At 36.3% G+C, this 16,912-nt stretch overlaps 1 protein-coding gene across 1 annotated transcript in view; it reads right to left on the reverse strand.

Moving 5' to 3' along the window:
* GOLGA4 (golgin A4) overlaps window positions 1–16,912 on the reverse strand; it is a 75,813-nt gene that overhangs the window by 19,092 nt on the left and 39,809 nt on the right. The window contains exons 13-18 of the mRNA XM_039714968.1: window positions 12,670–12,848; window positions 11,501–11,649; window positions 8,607–8,631; window positions 3,713–7,791; window positions 2,897–3,018; window positions 1,630–1,760 (exon numbers count right to left, since the gene is read on the reverse strand). Of these exons, the coding sequence (XP_039570902.1) occupies window positions 1,630–1,760; window positions 2,897–3,018; window positions 3,713–7,791; window positions 8,607–8,631; window positions 11,501–11,649; window positions 12,670–12,848 (4,685 nt within the window). The remainder of the gene's footprint in view (window positions 1–1,629; window positions 1,761–2,896; window positions 3,019–3,712; window positions 7,792–8,606; window positions 8,632–11,500; window positions 11,650–12,669; window positions 12,849–16,912) is intronic.

A 16,912-nucleotide genomic window follows, 5' to 3' on the forward strand; every position in this document is an offset into this window, starting at 1 on the left:
TTAAAATAACAGAAATAAAACACTCACACATATACCTATGAAAGACAGATATACAAAATATCCATGTATTCTGTAATTTAAAACATCAAACTACAGTTTATTTCAGTTCCAGGCAACTGCCATTGTCATCATCAATGAGATGCAAAAAAAAGTGTTTATGTCCTCCAATTGCACATAAGTCAAATTAGCCTAAACCTTCAAGATCATACAATGACTACACCATACTTGTTTCTGACATTAAGCATGAAAGGAGCAGAAAACATGAAGGAATCACACCTGCATGATTTGAAATCACATACCCATCTGGGCCTATAAAGTAAGGACCTGAATGGCAACACACTGCACACTGAGGTAAGAAAAATTTAAATCCTCCAGAAATGCAGAATTTAGACCTCTGTTATGAAAAAAACCCTACAAAACAAAACAAAAACCACCAACAAACAAACAAAACACACACACACAAACTCCAAAAAACCCACAAAAACAAAAGAGAAAAAAAACACAACCCGCCCTCAAAAACCCTTGTTTTATAAATATCAATCAATTTTTCTAAATTAGGAAAAAAAAAGGACTCTAAATGTAAAACCCTGCTAATGCTATTCATCCTGCTAAAAGTTTAAAAATCAGAGTGAAACATACCAGCCTGCTTACATGTTTGAAATTTTTAGTACAAAGCACTCATAAATGTTAAGTGCATAGATCTTTGGTCTGGTAACCGCTCACAAGCAAACAGTCCACTTACATCTATTACTGCTGGCTCTATTCATGGAATAGTCTCTCTTTTTTTTTTTTACACTATTTGTGTAAATATTTTTTTTACACAAATACGTTGTGTATTTTTTACATTATTTTTAGCGTAAAAAATATATATTTTTTAATCACACTATTTGTGCAAAGAGGACTAAGATGAACAAAGTTAAAGCTTGCATTCCAATATGATGTACAGTCTAGCACTGAAAATCATTTAATGTTTTTGACATACAGACAGGACTGGGAAAATTTACTTGGCTAAAAAAAGAGGCATCCTTGGTGAAGTATACTTAAACTGAAATTGGCTGGTGACTTCTGGTTGAAATGCTACTACAGAAAAGGTATGTCTGTCTGCAAATATCATGCAGAAAAATTGTTCATTAAAAGCAAAAAAAGAGAAATCTTTACTAGCATAAAAACTAAGCAAACACACTGCACCCTGCATGGAACAGAACCTTACTTTAAGGGCTATGGCACCAATCTCAGCAGGGCATCAGAGGAAGGAGATAGAGAGTGAGACTGCCCCATAAACACTGTATTTATAAAAATGATACACCACCAGCACAATTCCACTAAAAGCTCAAATGTCACTCAGTTTTCTCATTCCAGTCTGGCACACAAACAGCTCAAGGATGTAAGGACTTAGCCATCTAATTTTTATTGAGTGATCAAAGTTAGGGCTTAATTTCTGATGTTCTTTCATGCCCATGAACTACAGAAACAAATATTTTAATTGCAAGCTGAGTCACCAGACATATCAAGTGTAATTCAAGCAGTAAGACCTTCACTAGAAAGAACTACAATTTTTCTATCTAGATATGCAATCAAAAAAGAGTAATTTTGAAATTTGTGTAGTCATATCACTTTTCAAAAAGGTACCTCAAGGATTTCTTCATATTTTTTCACAGTTCTTTTCAGATCATCATCTTTTTCAACAATTTTTTTATGCAACTGTGTTGTCTCCATATGATGATTTTCTATCAATTCATTTTCTACCTCCTGGGCTTTACCTACAAAAAAAGTTAGGCAGTATTAAGAAAAGCATGGTTTTGTTTGTTTGCTTTTTTTCTAATTATGTCATAACTGATAACAAGTCCAGAACTGCTGATGGAAATTTTGTTCTATTCAAAAATCTCAGGAGTACAAATTATAATGATACAGAATATTCCCTGGAAAAGTAAGTGTAGGACTTACTAAATTTTAAAAATGTTTCCAAGTAACTATAAGGAAAACTTGCCAGGAAAATTCATTTTTCCACACTATCAGTTACTATTATGTTCCTTGATTCTAACATGTACAAAATTTGTTGTCTGCAGTTTGGTACCTGAAGCAATTTTTTCTACCTGGTGCTGGAACTAGTTTCTAGAAGATGACTATCAATATTTATTAACCAATTCAATCTCCTATTCTATCTAGAGATGTGACTGAACCATTTGCAATTTTCAGAAACTCCTCACCTGTAGGTGTACTTCTAGTAACTGGAATCAAACCACAGCTTTTTCTCACTTTTCTAATCTCCAAGTTACACTACGGTGGCAAAAGACTGAGAAGATGAAATATGTTGCACTCTAGTTATAATCACATTGTGTTACATTCAGATATCATACCCAGTTAGTGGTTAGTGAATGAAGTCTGCAAGATGCAGCTAAGAAAAAGCAATTCTGATTCTCAGATGGATCTAAGTATCTCTAAAAGGTGAGTAATTTTCTCTCCAGGTGCCATATATTCAACAATGGAATGTTAAAGTTTTTACTACTGGAGACAAAGTAGCATTGCAATGGAAATTTACCAATGCACTTTCACCTTCAAAATTTTACTCTCTTTTTTTTTTTTATTATATACATATGACAGAAAGATACCCATGGCTATCACAGGTAACTCTTGCCATGGCAGCTCTAGAGAGTGCTAGATCAAAGACCCATCCTGCAGAACAGCTACATATGCATTTTCCTAATTGTACTACAATAAATATCTAAGTTACTTCCTGAGCAAGACAAGTTATTTCCCTAAGTTCTCTAGACATTCATAAAATACATGTTGTGTTTATCACAGTCACAGGTAAAATCCCTCCCCCAAAACAACAATAACTGAAGATTCAGTTCTCTGACTATTCTACTGATTACAGTTATATTAATATTGCACTTACTGATTGTTTCTTTTACTGCTGTTTCCAATTCTCTCTCTTTTTGAGCCAGCTGAGTATTGAACTCTCTTATTAACTGCTTTAAGATGGAGTTGTGCTTTAACTCAATGTCTTCTTGTTCACATCTGTACAAAAATGTCAAAACATACAGCTAGGAAATACAATGTTTAAAGAGTGTGTGAAAACACAAGGCGAGGTAGGAGATCTGGGATTGTCTTGAAAACTATTTTAGAAGAGGATGGTTTTGAATTATATTAATTCTGTGATTCACGGAGGCATTATCTTCCTCTCCTATCTAATTCACCTGGTAGGCACAGATGTTTAATTTAAGAACAACCCAGAACTGAACCCCTCCAAAGATACAGAGTTTTTGCTGAGGAAGTTGAAGAACTGGAAGAAGAGAATGTCATAAAAAGAATTTTTAGGGAATTTTTAGAATGGCCCGAAAAACTATTAAAAGCGTTAAGCAGTACACCACATTTTGTGCAATACGTATGAACAATTATTGATCTCAACTGAACATGAAGCTCTCAGTACTAAGTTTTAATAAACTTTTGTTTCCTGTTTGAGAAAAATAGAATTATATGCTTCAGCAATATTGAAAATTACCATCACTGAAACAGATCAGAAATGGTATTACTCTGCCAAATGTCAAACCTCTATTCTTTCTGTTTCTCTAAGTGAATTTAGAACAATTAAAGAAAAACATCAGTCATTATTTCCTTGTTGTAAACTGAGCTTTAGAAAAGTATTCTTGAGGTTTTAGTGGCTAGAGATAAAATACAGAAATGGTAACACAGACAGGAACAAAGAATTTACCTGATTTTTTGCTCCATTTCCTCTAATGACTCCTTCTTTACTATGTCAAGCTCTTGCTGATGTTCCTTTCGCAAAGTACGTATGTCTTTTTGAAGATTATTCACCTCTTTGCGTAGTTTCTGTTTCTCCCCTTCAGTCTCTTCCAGTTTAGTCTGTAAGTCCTTCTGCTGGTTCTGCATATCAGCAAGTAACTTCTGCAGCTCCAAAACAGATCTTGACTTTTCTGCAGCATTTTCCTCAAAAGCTTTCAGACTGTCATTTCTTTCACCCAACTGTTGCTGTAGACATTTTAGCTTTTCTTCATATCTTGAAGTCATATCTTCCATCTCAATCTTCAGCATTTCATTTTTCTTCACTACATTATTTTCCAACTCTTTTATCTTCTGTTCTAAAGACTGACTGACTGCCTCCTTCTCCTGCAATTTTTTCTGTAAGTCTCCAATTATATTCTCCATATCAAGATATTTTTGTTCTTTAACTTTCAATTCTTCCCTACTGCTTGCTAAAATACTGCCACAACATGCATGCTCATCCGCTAACAATGAATATTTTTTGGCTTGCTCGTCAAGTTCTCTCCTGAGACTTTTGGTCCTAACCTGCTCTTCCTGATGGCTCTTCTCAACACATTCTAGTTTTTTAATGAGTTCTTTTTGTTTGTTTTGCAGTTCTAGGTGACAGTCATTACTCTCTTGTTGTTCTTTCTCATACTTCTGTAATAATGCATCTTTTTCCGTTAAGCCCTTCTGTAATACCTGAATTTTCTCTTTGTATGTCTGTTGGACACTCTCAAGTAAGTTATTTTTTTCTTGTTCTACAGCAGCTTTTACACTCTCTACTTTTTCCAGCATCTCCTTCTCTAATTCTGGGGAATCTCTTGTTGACTTAATTTTTTCTTCTAAGGACTCAATTTTGGCTTCTCTCTCCTGTAATTTCTGCTCCAACTTTCTTAACTGATCCAACCTATCTTGCTTAAATTGCTGTTCCTTTTCTTCCATCTGAGACAGTAATTGCTTTCTAATAGAGCCTATTTTTTGCTCTGCCTTCTTTTTCAGATCAGCCAGCTTAGTGCTGTTCTCTGCATTCAGTCTCTCTTCTAATTCTTTCAGTTCTTCCTCTTTCCTTTTAAGTATCACTGACTTAATTTGATCAAATTCCTTCTCTTTTGCTTCAAAATCAGCTTTCAGTGAACCTATTTGCTTCTCAAGATTAAGCACTTTTTCTTCAGCCTTCTTAAATCTATTCTCCTTTTCAAAAGCCACCTTCTCTGCCTGATGGAGTTGCCAAACTATTTCTTTTTTCTCTGTGTTTTTTTGTTCATTACACTTTTTAAGTTCCTCCACCAAGGAATCATTTTCTAAGGTTTTCTGAGCAATGTTTTTTTCTAGTTCAGCAATTTTTGCTGCTTGTTTTTTTAACTTTGAGGTTAACTCATTTTCTTCCTTTTCCCTCCTGTTTTGCTTTTGTTCCAATTCACTTTTTAAACTATCAAGATTCCTGCTTTGTTTAGCCAGCTGTTCCTTCAGTTTATTTAGCTCTTCATCTTTTTTACTGGCTTCAGTATTGCTTAATTCAAGTTTGCTCTGCAAATCTTTGATAGTATCATGATTTTGTGTAAACCTGGTTTGTGCTTTCATCTTCCACTCTGACAGCTGGGCTGTGCAATGATCTATCTGATCAAAAGCTGATGCTTTTTCTTGACTCAGCATCTCAACTCTGGATGATAACTCTTCTACTTGATTTAACAACTGCATCTGATCCTCTTGATGTTGTTTGCTTAACAGAGATATGGCTGCTTCCTTCTCTGTTAAACTTACTGTGCTTTCAAGTCTAACATTAAGGTCAGTAACTGTTTTGTTGAGAGCAGACACTTCAGACTGTTTTTTCTGGAGTTCTTCCCTCATTGATGTGACAGCATTGATATTTTCAGATAACTCTTCCCTCAGCTGTGTTATGCAAGTTTCTTTCTCTGATGCTGCTTGCTGCTGATGTTCTCCCTCTTTTTGCAATTGTTTATTTTCTGTTACAAGTCCTGCAATGTCAGCTCTCATGGACATAATTAAATTGTCCTTCTTCTGCAGTTCTTGCATTGACTTTTGCAAAGAAGTAGTAGCAGCAGAATGATGCTCCGTTATTTCCCTAAGTTGAGCTTCTAGTTCAGTTATCTTACTTGTTTTGATTAATATTGCTTCTTTAACCTTTGCAGTTTGGCGCTCACAGTCTGCAATTTTACATGTTATGATGCCAATTTTTTCACTACATTTTTCAATTAATTCATCGCCTTTAGTTTGCAATGAAGCTTCAGCACTCTTCCAAGCATCTAACTGGGCTGTAAGTTCTCCTGACAACCTTTTAAACTCCATTTCTTTTAGGGTAATTGTCTCTGATTTTTTGTCATAATTTTTATGATCTTTATACTGAGAAGATTGCACAGTTTGGAGTTTTTCTTCAAGGGTTCTCAATATATCAGTCAGCTCAGTAATTGTGGCTTTGTCCTTCTCTTCAACTGCTTTCTGTTTACTGAGTTGTTCCTGAAGTCCTGTCTGCTGTTTCAGGGACTGTTTAAGATCACTTTCCAATTTTTTCAACTGTGTTTTCATGTCACTTTCCTTATCTGACAAAGCATTCACCTTAGCCACTGACTGCCTTAGCTGTTCTTGCAACTCCTTCAGGCATTCCTCCCTTTTCCCTCGTTCTTCCTTCAGTTGGATTATTTCTGTTCTGGAGTCCTCCTTTTCAGCACTGACGATGAAAAGCTTCTGTTTCAGGTCTCCAACTTCCTGCACTTTCTCTTGCAGTTCCAAAGCATGTTGTTCCTTAAGCTCTTCAATCTGCTGATTAAGTTTCTTTTCCCAACTTTGGATTACTCCTTCCAATTTCCTTTTGTGGTCCTCAGCAAGACTGTCTAGTTGCTCTTTCTGATTAGATTCCAGTTTTGACACTGCATCATTGATTCCAGATGAGCTGGCATGAGCCATTTCCAAGATTTTAGTATTGAATTCACTCTCTTTCTGACTGAATTCCAACTGCTTGTTTTCAAGCTCTTTTTTTAGTTTAGCTTCCTGCTCAGCAAGTTTATTTTTGAAAGTTTCCTGCATATCTTTTGATTTCTGCTTCATTTTCTCCACTTTCTTCTCCTGACATTTCAGTTTACTTTCATACTCTCCTTGTAAAGCACTAATTCTCTCCTCTGCAGCTAACAGTTTCTGTTTAAGCTCTTCCACTTGCTTGTTCTGTAACTTCTTCATGTGCTCCATTTCATTTTCCTTCTCAGTCAGACTTCTCTTCATCTCATCAGCCTTTCTTTCTAGGTCCTTCAGTTGACATTCATACTGCTGTGTTAAAGCGGTTACTTTCCATATATTTTCATTTCTTTGCTCCTCTAACTTTGCAGACACTTGGACAAGTTCAGCTTCAGATCTTTCTGCAGATTCCTTCATTTTCCGTTCATGTGCTTTTAACTCCTCCAAATGTCTGTCCTTCTCCTCCAGTGATTGTTTGAGCTTGTTGAGTTCCTCTTTGAGTACCTTCTCAACACCTTGAATAGCCATTTCATGCTCTTTTAACATTGCTTCAATCACTTCATTGTGCTTTTTCCTCTCTTCTTCCAACCTTCCTTTCAATTCTTGCTTAGCTTCACACACTTTACTATTTATTTCTGAGAGCTCTTGCTCTAAATCATGACGTATTTTTAGTGCTTCTGATAGCTCAGAAGACAGTGCTTCTAATTCTGTTTGTTTCACATCAAGTTTTTCTAATGTTCTTTCATTCATCTCTTCTATGTGTGCACAGAAAATTGTTTCTTTCTCTTTCAAAATGGTTTGTATCTCTTGTTGTTGTTTCTCTCTTATTTTTTCTATTTCAGTTATTTGTTGTTGCTTTAAAATTTCAAGTTTTTCTGTCCAAAGCTTTTCTTGCTGCTGTTTCACATTCTCCAGTTCTTTATTGTGTTTTTCAACCATATCACTGATTTCCTTACTGTGCTGGGTTTTTTCAGACTCTATGAGAGTATTTAATTCCTCTGACTGCCTTCTGTCATCTTGCAAATACTTTGCAAGAGAGCTTTCCAGTTCAAGAATTCTCTGTTAGAATACAGTTTTAAAAGAATATGAATATTCAAAAGGTAAAAATTTGATTAATTTTTTAAAAATCTTACCAGGTTCACATAACTACAGGTTACTTATTTCATTATTTTCAGTGAATGTCAACTTCTTCAATAAACCTTTCATTCATCTGGTTTGTTCTCATTTTTGCTTCCATTAGGGAGAGTTAGCTAATTAATAAAAAACTCCCTATCTCACTACAGTGAAAATAAATACAAAAAATTGAAAATAATGTAACTAATTCAAATAAAGTAAGTAATGATATTTATGAGAGGTATGTTCACATTTTCTTCTTCAACTAAAGTACCAACATATAGAATGAAAAATATAGGGAATTTACAATAGTATTGTGGAATTTTGTACATGTCTACTGATTTATCATAATTCTACTTCCTATAGAAATGCTGCTGTAAAGCTTTATGTTTCTTTAGGCAAAACTTTTAAACAAATATCTGGGAGTGTGGGAGTGGTGGAATAATGTACAAACTTGCATTAGCAGAAAAATACAGTCTTACTCATTACATAAAGCAAAGGACACTTCAAAAATCTAAGCAAATCTTTTTGCTTACTGTGGTGGTGCACTCCTCCCTCCTCACAGGCTGCACTGATATCTGAGAAATGCTTGTTAGGCCTTGGCCTTGAAAAAACAGTACCTAGACTCAGCTCTTCCCAAGCTCATCAAAAACCCTGTCTACTCCCAGGAACTGCTGCTGTCTAACAAGCTCAGGTTTTCCTTACAAACAGCACTGGAAACTATTTTTCTTGCCTGAATGGCAAAACATCCCTGTTCTCACACTTTCAAAGAAAGTGCCAACACAACTGTGACCAGGATAAAACATTGTTATGACTGAAGCCCACTCTCTAGCGATCCTGTAAACAGCCGTCCAAAATGGGGCCCTTTGAGCTCTCCTGGACCACAGCAGGCTGCAACCAGCAACCTCCCTCTAAGTGACTAGTCAGAGCTAGTGTACTCTCAAGATTTTTGTACTTGGAGGATCGACAAAAAAAATTACGAATACTGGGCCAACATCCTCACTCCTCGAGGCTCAACCTCTTCACTCGTTGGGGAGGTGCAAAGGCATCCAAAGTGAGTAATTCACTTACCTTCAAGGGGAATTTTTTACAGGCACCTTGCTGGCACTAACTGTTTATGTCTGTGTGCATGCACATGAGCATATGCTATAGCAAAGCTAGGAGAAATGCTGCTTTCTTAGATTTTTAAGCACCTTAGGTATATACGTAAGTTAGACCTGTAGTAAGGTTAAGTCACTGAGTTATAAACTAAGTGGAATGCTACTGTTTTCTTGCTAAGTCGCTAATTTTAACTTAGGTTAAATGCTGTTAAATGTTATTTCTCTCTTAAATTGTTAAGGTAAAGTTGTGAGTTAGGTATAAGTTAAATGTTATTCCTTTGTTAAATTGTTAGGTTTAAGGTACAATTTAAGTAAAAGTACTCTTAAGTTTGAGTGCTGTTAAACTTTTAGGCTGTATTCCTTTTCATCTGTGCTCTCACTGTCCTTTTATCATATGTACCTAAACACACACACACCCACCCACATCCTCTAGATAGTTCTCAGTTAATTTCTGTTTGATTGTCTGGATTTTGTTTGGTTTTCTTGTTGCTTGTTTTCCTTAGTGTGCTTTAACTGTCCTCTAAGTAGTAGACTGGATCTTGCCAACGAACTTTGTTGTGCTGTTGCTTAATATTAAAAATCTGATTTTCACTGATACTCTTGCTGTTGATTTTTTTAAAATCTGTACAAGCTGATGTGCAGAAATCCTTGTTCTAATCTGCTTGGAAACCCCTTGTGATAGATGAGTAATGTGATGATTGGCTCTCACAATTAACAGACAAATATCATGTACATAGATTAAGAAAAGTTTATAGATTTATAGTTATGTTTTAGCCCCCTTTATCAAGAGACAGCAAGGGTTGGGACATTTGGGAGGGTCGGTTTGTTACTATGGCGACATCTGCCATCCAATTAGGATTTGAGGAAGTAAACTCCATCACTGGACAGTGAAGAAGGAGTCGATAGACAGAATTGTGGGAGGGGCGAAAGGGTTAAAAGGCAAAAACCTCCACTGTGTGGGTGAGCACATGGTGGGGAAAATCCTTTGCTCCTGGTGCCATAACATTTTCCCTATTCAGTCTTCTATTGTATTTTTGATAAGGCTTAATAAACTTTTCTAAATTTATGAAAAGTGAGTAGCCATTTCTCACAATTTTGGGGGGCTCTCCCCACAATAAACACCTCGCCCCAGTGGTGCTAGGAGTTTTTGAAAAGAGGTGCGCCCATGCCACAGATTTGACGGAGTCTATTGGACACTCCCAGAGCCACCAGTGGTCGCAGGCTGAAGCCCAGAGACAACAGGAGGCTGGATAAAGAAAACACAGGATTTGACATAGTTATGACTCACAGGGGTGAGTCATAACTATTTCTGGCCAGAGAATTACTCTGTAATTCCAGCACAGGAAAGCGAACTCCACGCCAGTGCTATACCAGACCCGTCCTGGTCTGTTAGAGTTTTAGGATATTGGGTGGTTGGAAGGAATGGTGGGACACATGGTGAAGACGAAAGCAGGAATTTCCCCCGTGGCCAGCGGCCACAGGGGAATCATAGCGCCTACCCTGTCCACTGGGAGCCAACAGCACCCCTGCCAGCTGTGACTGTAATGACACCAAAGGGGAAAGTGCCGCAGCCAAAGGCTGTCACTGGGTCCCTGTTTCTGTTTGTTGTTAATGCCCAAGCTGTTGTTTTTTGTTTGCTTTATTATACTAGTATACTTTATTGTACTAGTAACGAACTGTTATTCCTATTCCCATATCTTTGCCTGAGAGCCCCTTAATTTCACAATTCTAAAAATTCTTTCGGAGGGAGGGGGTTTACATTCTCCATTCCATGGGGAGCTTCTTCTGCCTTCCATAGCAGACACCCGTCTTGTAAACCAAGACAGGAATAAAGTCTGTTCTCACTTGATTCCACTGCTAAGATATTTTTAAGCTTGTTTCTTACAATTAAGGAAGTAACCTGTGAAACAGGTAGAAAAATATACTCAGGACAGGGCTGTCAAAGTCTCTCAGTTCTAGTCACTATCCATCATGGAGGGGCACAAAAACCAATCCACTATTTGTAACAGCTATATACAGATTATATATATACATATATATCAATATTTAGGCAAAATTACATAATTATCTATAGTGGATTACAGTTCATGAAAAAAGCGCAAAGAATTCCAACAATTCTTCCCGGTTTGATCTCTAAGAAAATTATTTTTCTGATGTCAAACACTATGAATAGTTAACCCTGTTCACATAACACAATACGACATAACTATACAAACACTTTTCAAACAGCCTTATTTTTTGTATTTCTTTTACTCTAGTTCCTTGGCCTAATTGCCAATGATCCATAGAAAGATATTAAAAAAGCAAGTCTAAAAAAAATAAAAAAATAAATAGTTTCCACAAGATACAGCTGTTACTGAGCACTGACTGTGATAAGTTATCATTACTCAGTCTGGATCATTGCAGCTGCTTTCTTTTCATGTTGCTGAAGTCTCTGAGCTATTTGACTTTTGGAAAGCCTCCTATCTTTGAGCACTGGAGGACTCTCACTGTGGAACAGTGTCAACTCAAGACTTCTAATCCCAACTCACACTTAGAGAAATGTCTTTTTATGCATTTTAGGTTTACTTACAAGAGCTGCCTTCATCTTCTCCTGGAATACCTTTTCTTGAGCCTGTAATTTCTCATTTAACTCCTGATCTTTGGTAGCCAGTTCTTTTTTATGGATTTTTTCTAGTTCAGCAACTCGTTCCTCTGAAGATTTCTGTGAATCAAAGTCAGAAAAAACTGATTTCAAAATATTAACTAACAAAACACTTTCTATTTTTTCTAATACGAAAATAGTGCAGACAGACAGAAGAAACTGGAACCATCTCTTTGCTGCCTTTGAATAAGTTATGATCACTTGGAGTGCTTAATATTAAGTCCTGACAGTTCTTACATTCAAACTTGAAGTTATCCATCTTCCTTCTCAAGTCTTTCATAGTTGTACTAAAGGAAACACCACAGTTTCTAAAGACTCTTCTTCTAAGGCAAACTTGGTGTTTTCAGTTCAAACATGATAATACATTGGAAAAGGAACTTTTTTGTAGCTTTCACAGTATTCTTATTTTATGAGCCAGAAAATCAAGCGGTGATACTCTATGTAGACAGTTATCTATAACCTACATACGTGCTTTATTTAATAATAATGTAAAGCATGTCAGTGGTCCCTTTAAAGCATCAGTGTATTCTCTTACAAAAATTAATACCATTGTGAATGTCATTACAAGAACTGTAACTTAAGGGTGTTTACAGCTTTTCAAAGCATGTGAAGTGTTCCAGCAATTCCTACCTAAATACACCAAATGTAGCAAATTATAGAAACTTTTAACCCACAAACAATATGGCAATAAGTTCTTAAACATTTGCACATACTCAGCTAGGATAATGATTAAAAGCTAAAAGAGATTAAAACCCAAGATCCTGGTGGAGATGTGTGAACGTCCTGCCACTAATGTCTTCTTGTCTCTATTTAAAGTCTCAAGTACACTTCTCATAAACAATTTTATTAAATACTGCGAAGCAAAGAGTAATACTATTTATTTTTACATGCCATTAATTTACTGATTTAAACTGCTGAAGCAAAAACACCTATGAAGAGTTTTACTGTTTTTCATTAAGTAAATCTTTAATCACAGAAAATAATTTTTATGGGTTTTATTAACTAGCAAGAGCTTAATAACACAGTTCTGTCATACTGATATATTTTACAACAATGGCTCAACTGTAATAAAGTTTTTACCTTCATAATCTCAACCACCTCTTGTTTCGCTCTGGTTAATTCCCGCTGAAGATTTACTCTCTCTTCTTCACTTGCCTTTTCTACTGCTTTAATTTTTTCCTCCATTTCTGTTTGCAGTTTTTTCCGGGCTTCCTCTGTCTTTTGGGCAATACTTACAGCCTTCTCAAGCTCTTCAAAAGCTGTAAAGAAAAAAAATGTATACGATAATTGAGAAATATCTATATATTTTGATAGAAGAATTTCACAAAAAGAGAAGAATGAACTTAGGAATTCATCAAGAATTCATATGTTTAATTTCTAGAAAGCAAATAGAACTGACAAATAGATGTGAATTTCTTCCAATACATCCCGTAGCTTTTACTTCTTTGCCTAAAATCACTATAAAATGCATAAACCATATTAATGAATGAACTATAACACTCCTCTTCTGCCTATACCTGCTGAGTAAACTTTGAAGAAGTGGAAAATAGCTGCACAAAGAAAGGTAATTCACACTAAAACAAGCAGACAAAAACAAAACAAGAATGACTACTATGCAAGTCAGTTATTAGCGGGTCATGAAGAGCTTCTCCTGAATAGAACACCAGTAATATCAGGCACTTTATATACCTAAGAGTAATTCCAAACAGCAAAACCCAGAGAATCATTTCTTTAAACTGTGTTTTATAGAGTCCACAGAGATGACTTTGCCAATTTCATTATCTCACTATTTACATTTAATGTACACTTCTATCAGCGTAGGAGCTGACTGTCTGGCACTTCTAACTTCACAAATAAGATGTAAAAATAAAAAAATTAAAAGTTAAGAATTGCTCCTAGAAAACTTGAATAGCTCTAAGTTGTTTCAAAAGAACACTCAAGCTGCAGTGTTGAGATTTATTTACTGTTGCTCAGGATGCACAAATCCACTGAAACACATTTTAATTTACAAAATAAAAGCAATAATTCCACAGCTTCATCTCATGCTAAGGAGAAGTATTCTAACATATTTTATTCACTACACAGATGATAATTTAGATATAAAAAGAAAGCAAATAAATTCCAGTATTGTGAGCTTGTTTATTTATTCAATACCCCTAAAACTCACTACAACTGATGTCATAGTCTATACAGAATTACAGAAGACTAGAGTTCAGTTAGGGAAATATCTTTTCCTGAATGGATCATGAATGTGGGAAACTGTGGAGGATGGTAAACCGGCTGGGGAAAAACTTACCACGCACCCCTGGAGGGACAACCCTTCAACTTCTGGTGATGGTGAGGAAAAAAGCCTTCCCCCAGAATGCATTGTTGCGGTGTGTTGATCCTATGTATCCCATTGGCTCTTCCCCCTTGTTCCACCCCTGTACCCTCATCTCATTCGTTCTGATGTTCTGCCCCACTCCTTGCTATCCCTATATATACCCCTGCTCTCTTTGCCGAAAGGACTTCTTTATCCCTGGACCCCTTCACAGTAAAAGCTCAATGAACACCCTCCGTGCAACCCCATACGAAGACTCTGTCCCTTCCTTCAGTATCGCTCGTGGCTGAAATCACCCAAGAGCTGAAATCACTTGGCAAGAGTGATACGTGGCTGTACACCCAGGACATCCTCTTAAAGACGCTTCTCTGGGAAGGTTGCAGCACTCTACCACCTCCACCACTCCAGTCTCAGAACATCCTACTATACAGTTAGCACTTAGCAGAACAGAATTTTGGCAAAACACCTCTGTAAAATTCAAAATCACAATGCCACTATCAAAACTGTAATTTATCAGAGCACAAGCCTCTAAAAGTATATTATTCTATTACACCCTGGACTTATTATTCTATTATACTTGGACTTTATTTTGCAAGAAAACAGGAAAAAAAAAACTGCGGAAGTGTTATTTAGTAGGCTAAGATTTTTTCCAATAAATTCTGTTCCCAAAAGAAAATCATAATAGACTCTCACATCTCTAGTTTTATTGATTCATCATTAGTTATTAGGCATTCACAGCAGCTATGGCAATCTTTGCTTTTTTTGAAATTATCTTTAATGACATTCAAGCATGTATTTGAGAAGTGAGCAATAATTTCCATTCCACATCTTTTGACAACATTAAAAACTGAAGATTTTAACCACAGGCTATACTTTTGAGGCAGCGCTGCAAATATATTTTCAAGTAACTTAACTCCATAAAACTGGATTCACCCAAATTCTGACCTTCTATGGAATTTTCTTGTTTTTTGAGGAAGCCTTTTTCTGACTACTCACAGCAACAATCATGTTTTAAGGAAAATGGGGCTGTTATTGACTCTGGCAATACCAAAGCAGACCACTGTATCCACTATTCCACTTCTGGTTCTGCTTAAATGCTAAAACTATTACAAAAAATTAAGATCACAAGAGATTATTTCAAGCAGAAACAGTCTAAAATGTAACACAAGCATGCACAAGGCTTACAGTTCCTTATTTTGCACAGTTCGTCACAGCCCTATGAAGGCATTTTGTCACGTGCCATCTACAGGACTCAAGTTCTCCCCCCTTGCGACACCAGGAAGAAGTAGATTATGAATACTGCAGAATAATGCAAAACTGTGTTTGGAGAATGGTAATGACTTCCCTGATGCTCTTCTCAGTCCTAACAAAAGAAAGCCAAGCAAAACTGGCAAAGTCATTCAGTATTACAGCATCATATTTTTTCAAAACCAAACAAAAGCCGAACCAAACAAGCAAAAAAAATATAAAACAAAACAAAAATCCACCCCACCCTGAGGACCTTTGCCAAGTATAGCTGGAAACTAAAGCCTGCAAGTAGAACATTGAGTTATTTCACTTTTCCATACACATTTTCTGATTCTTGTTCTGAGCATCATATATGTTATTTTCATTTGAGAAAAATGTTATTTTAATTTTCATTTATTTTCATTTGTATTCTCTTTCCTTCTGCAAAAGGAAAGAGAATACATTTGCCATAGCCCACAGATTAGCCAAAGAGAAGATCCAGGTTCACAATAGGATTGACTACTGATATGGAATTGCTGAGAACCATGCAGTACAAAAGCTGCATCATCATAATCACAAGCAGGATGCTAATACAAAAACTAGACAAAAGCTGATAGTTAAAAAGCCAAGAGGGTATGAAAGCACAAAGAAGCAATACTTCACAAAAACACAGCTGGGTCTCTAAAAGTTAAATTATATGCATCTCAGGCACATTTAGCCCTTAAGCAAAACACAATATTTTCATTCAAAGGAGTTAATTCTAGTGTAGCAGGACACAATCAAGTTTCAAACCAGCAGAGGGCTAAACTATCATCAAACAGACAGAATGTGGTTTCTACTATCACTGTTACTTTTAATCTGTGAGAGATTTTAATTCTTTGTATCAAAACATGAAATAAAGTTCATGTTTTTATTTAAATATAGCTACTCTTAATGTAGAGAGTAAAGGCACTGCCTCTGCATTCTTCTCCAGCCTGCAGAACTCTGTTCAGGGAAGATCTTTCAACCAAGTACTGGTTGAATGAAGTCTCACAAAGGCATATTAGCAAATCAGAAGTAGAAACAAGCACACCAACAGTCTCAGGTTCGTCTTGCAAAACCCCATTCATGTGACAAAGCCAGACAAATTGAAAACCTTCCTGTGCAGTATGTAAATCACAAAAAATTAGTCTGAGCAGAGTTTAAGGCGTGCAAGGTTTGCAAACCTTTTTTTGTTATACAACGTGTGGTGGACAGTTGACTACTTTCCCTACACCACTCCAAAGTACCAGTCTCGGTTCCCTTCACCTTGCCCCTCCCACCCAGAGCAACACTTTGCACTGCAAAGCCTTCTGGTTTCCTCTGCTGGCGCTGCATACCTTTTCTCTTTGGCTAGAGTGCCTCCTGGTGCTAAACATTGTGAAGGAAACAAACCAGCTTTGTAAACTGGCTGGTAAAGGAGGGATTCACGTTCAATTTCTGAGAGCAGGCATCGAGTGCAAATTTTGGAAAAAAAAGGTTGAAATCATTCCTATAGCTAATTTGCGCATCTAGGCAGGATTTTAAATGCACAGTCCAAGCCTTTTCTTTCACTGAAGAAAGGTGCAAAGTATATGTTAAATTAAGCTTGCAATAGAAATGCTGCCTACAAATAAGATTTGCTCTCTAAAGACTTTGTTTGCTCATAGACTATTAGTAAGTCAGTATCTGCATCCTGAGAAGTCATAAAGTACTTATGCTAGGTCATCTCAAGAGGAAAAACTTAAGTGTAGCTGGAAATTCACAAATACTAAAAAG

This window comes from Passer montanus, unplaced genomic scaffold (genome assembly GCF_014805655.1).
Source record: "Passer montanus isolate IOZ18808 unplaced genomic scaffold, ASM1480565v1 scaffold32, whole genome shotgun sequence".
Classification (NCBI taxonomy): domain Eukaryota; kingdom Metazoa; phylum Chordata; class Aves; order Passeriformes; family Passeridae; genus Passer; species Passer montanus.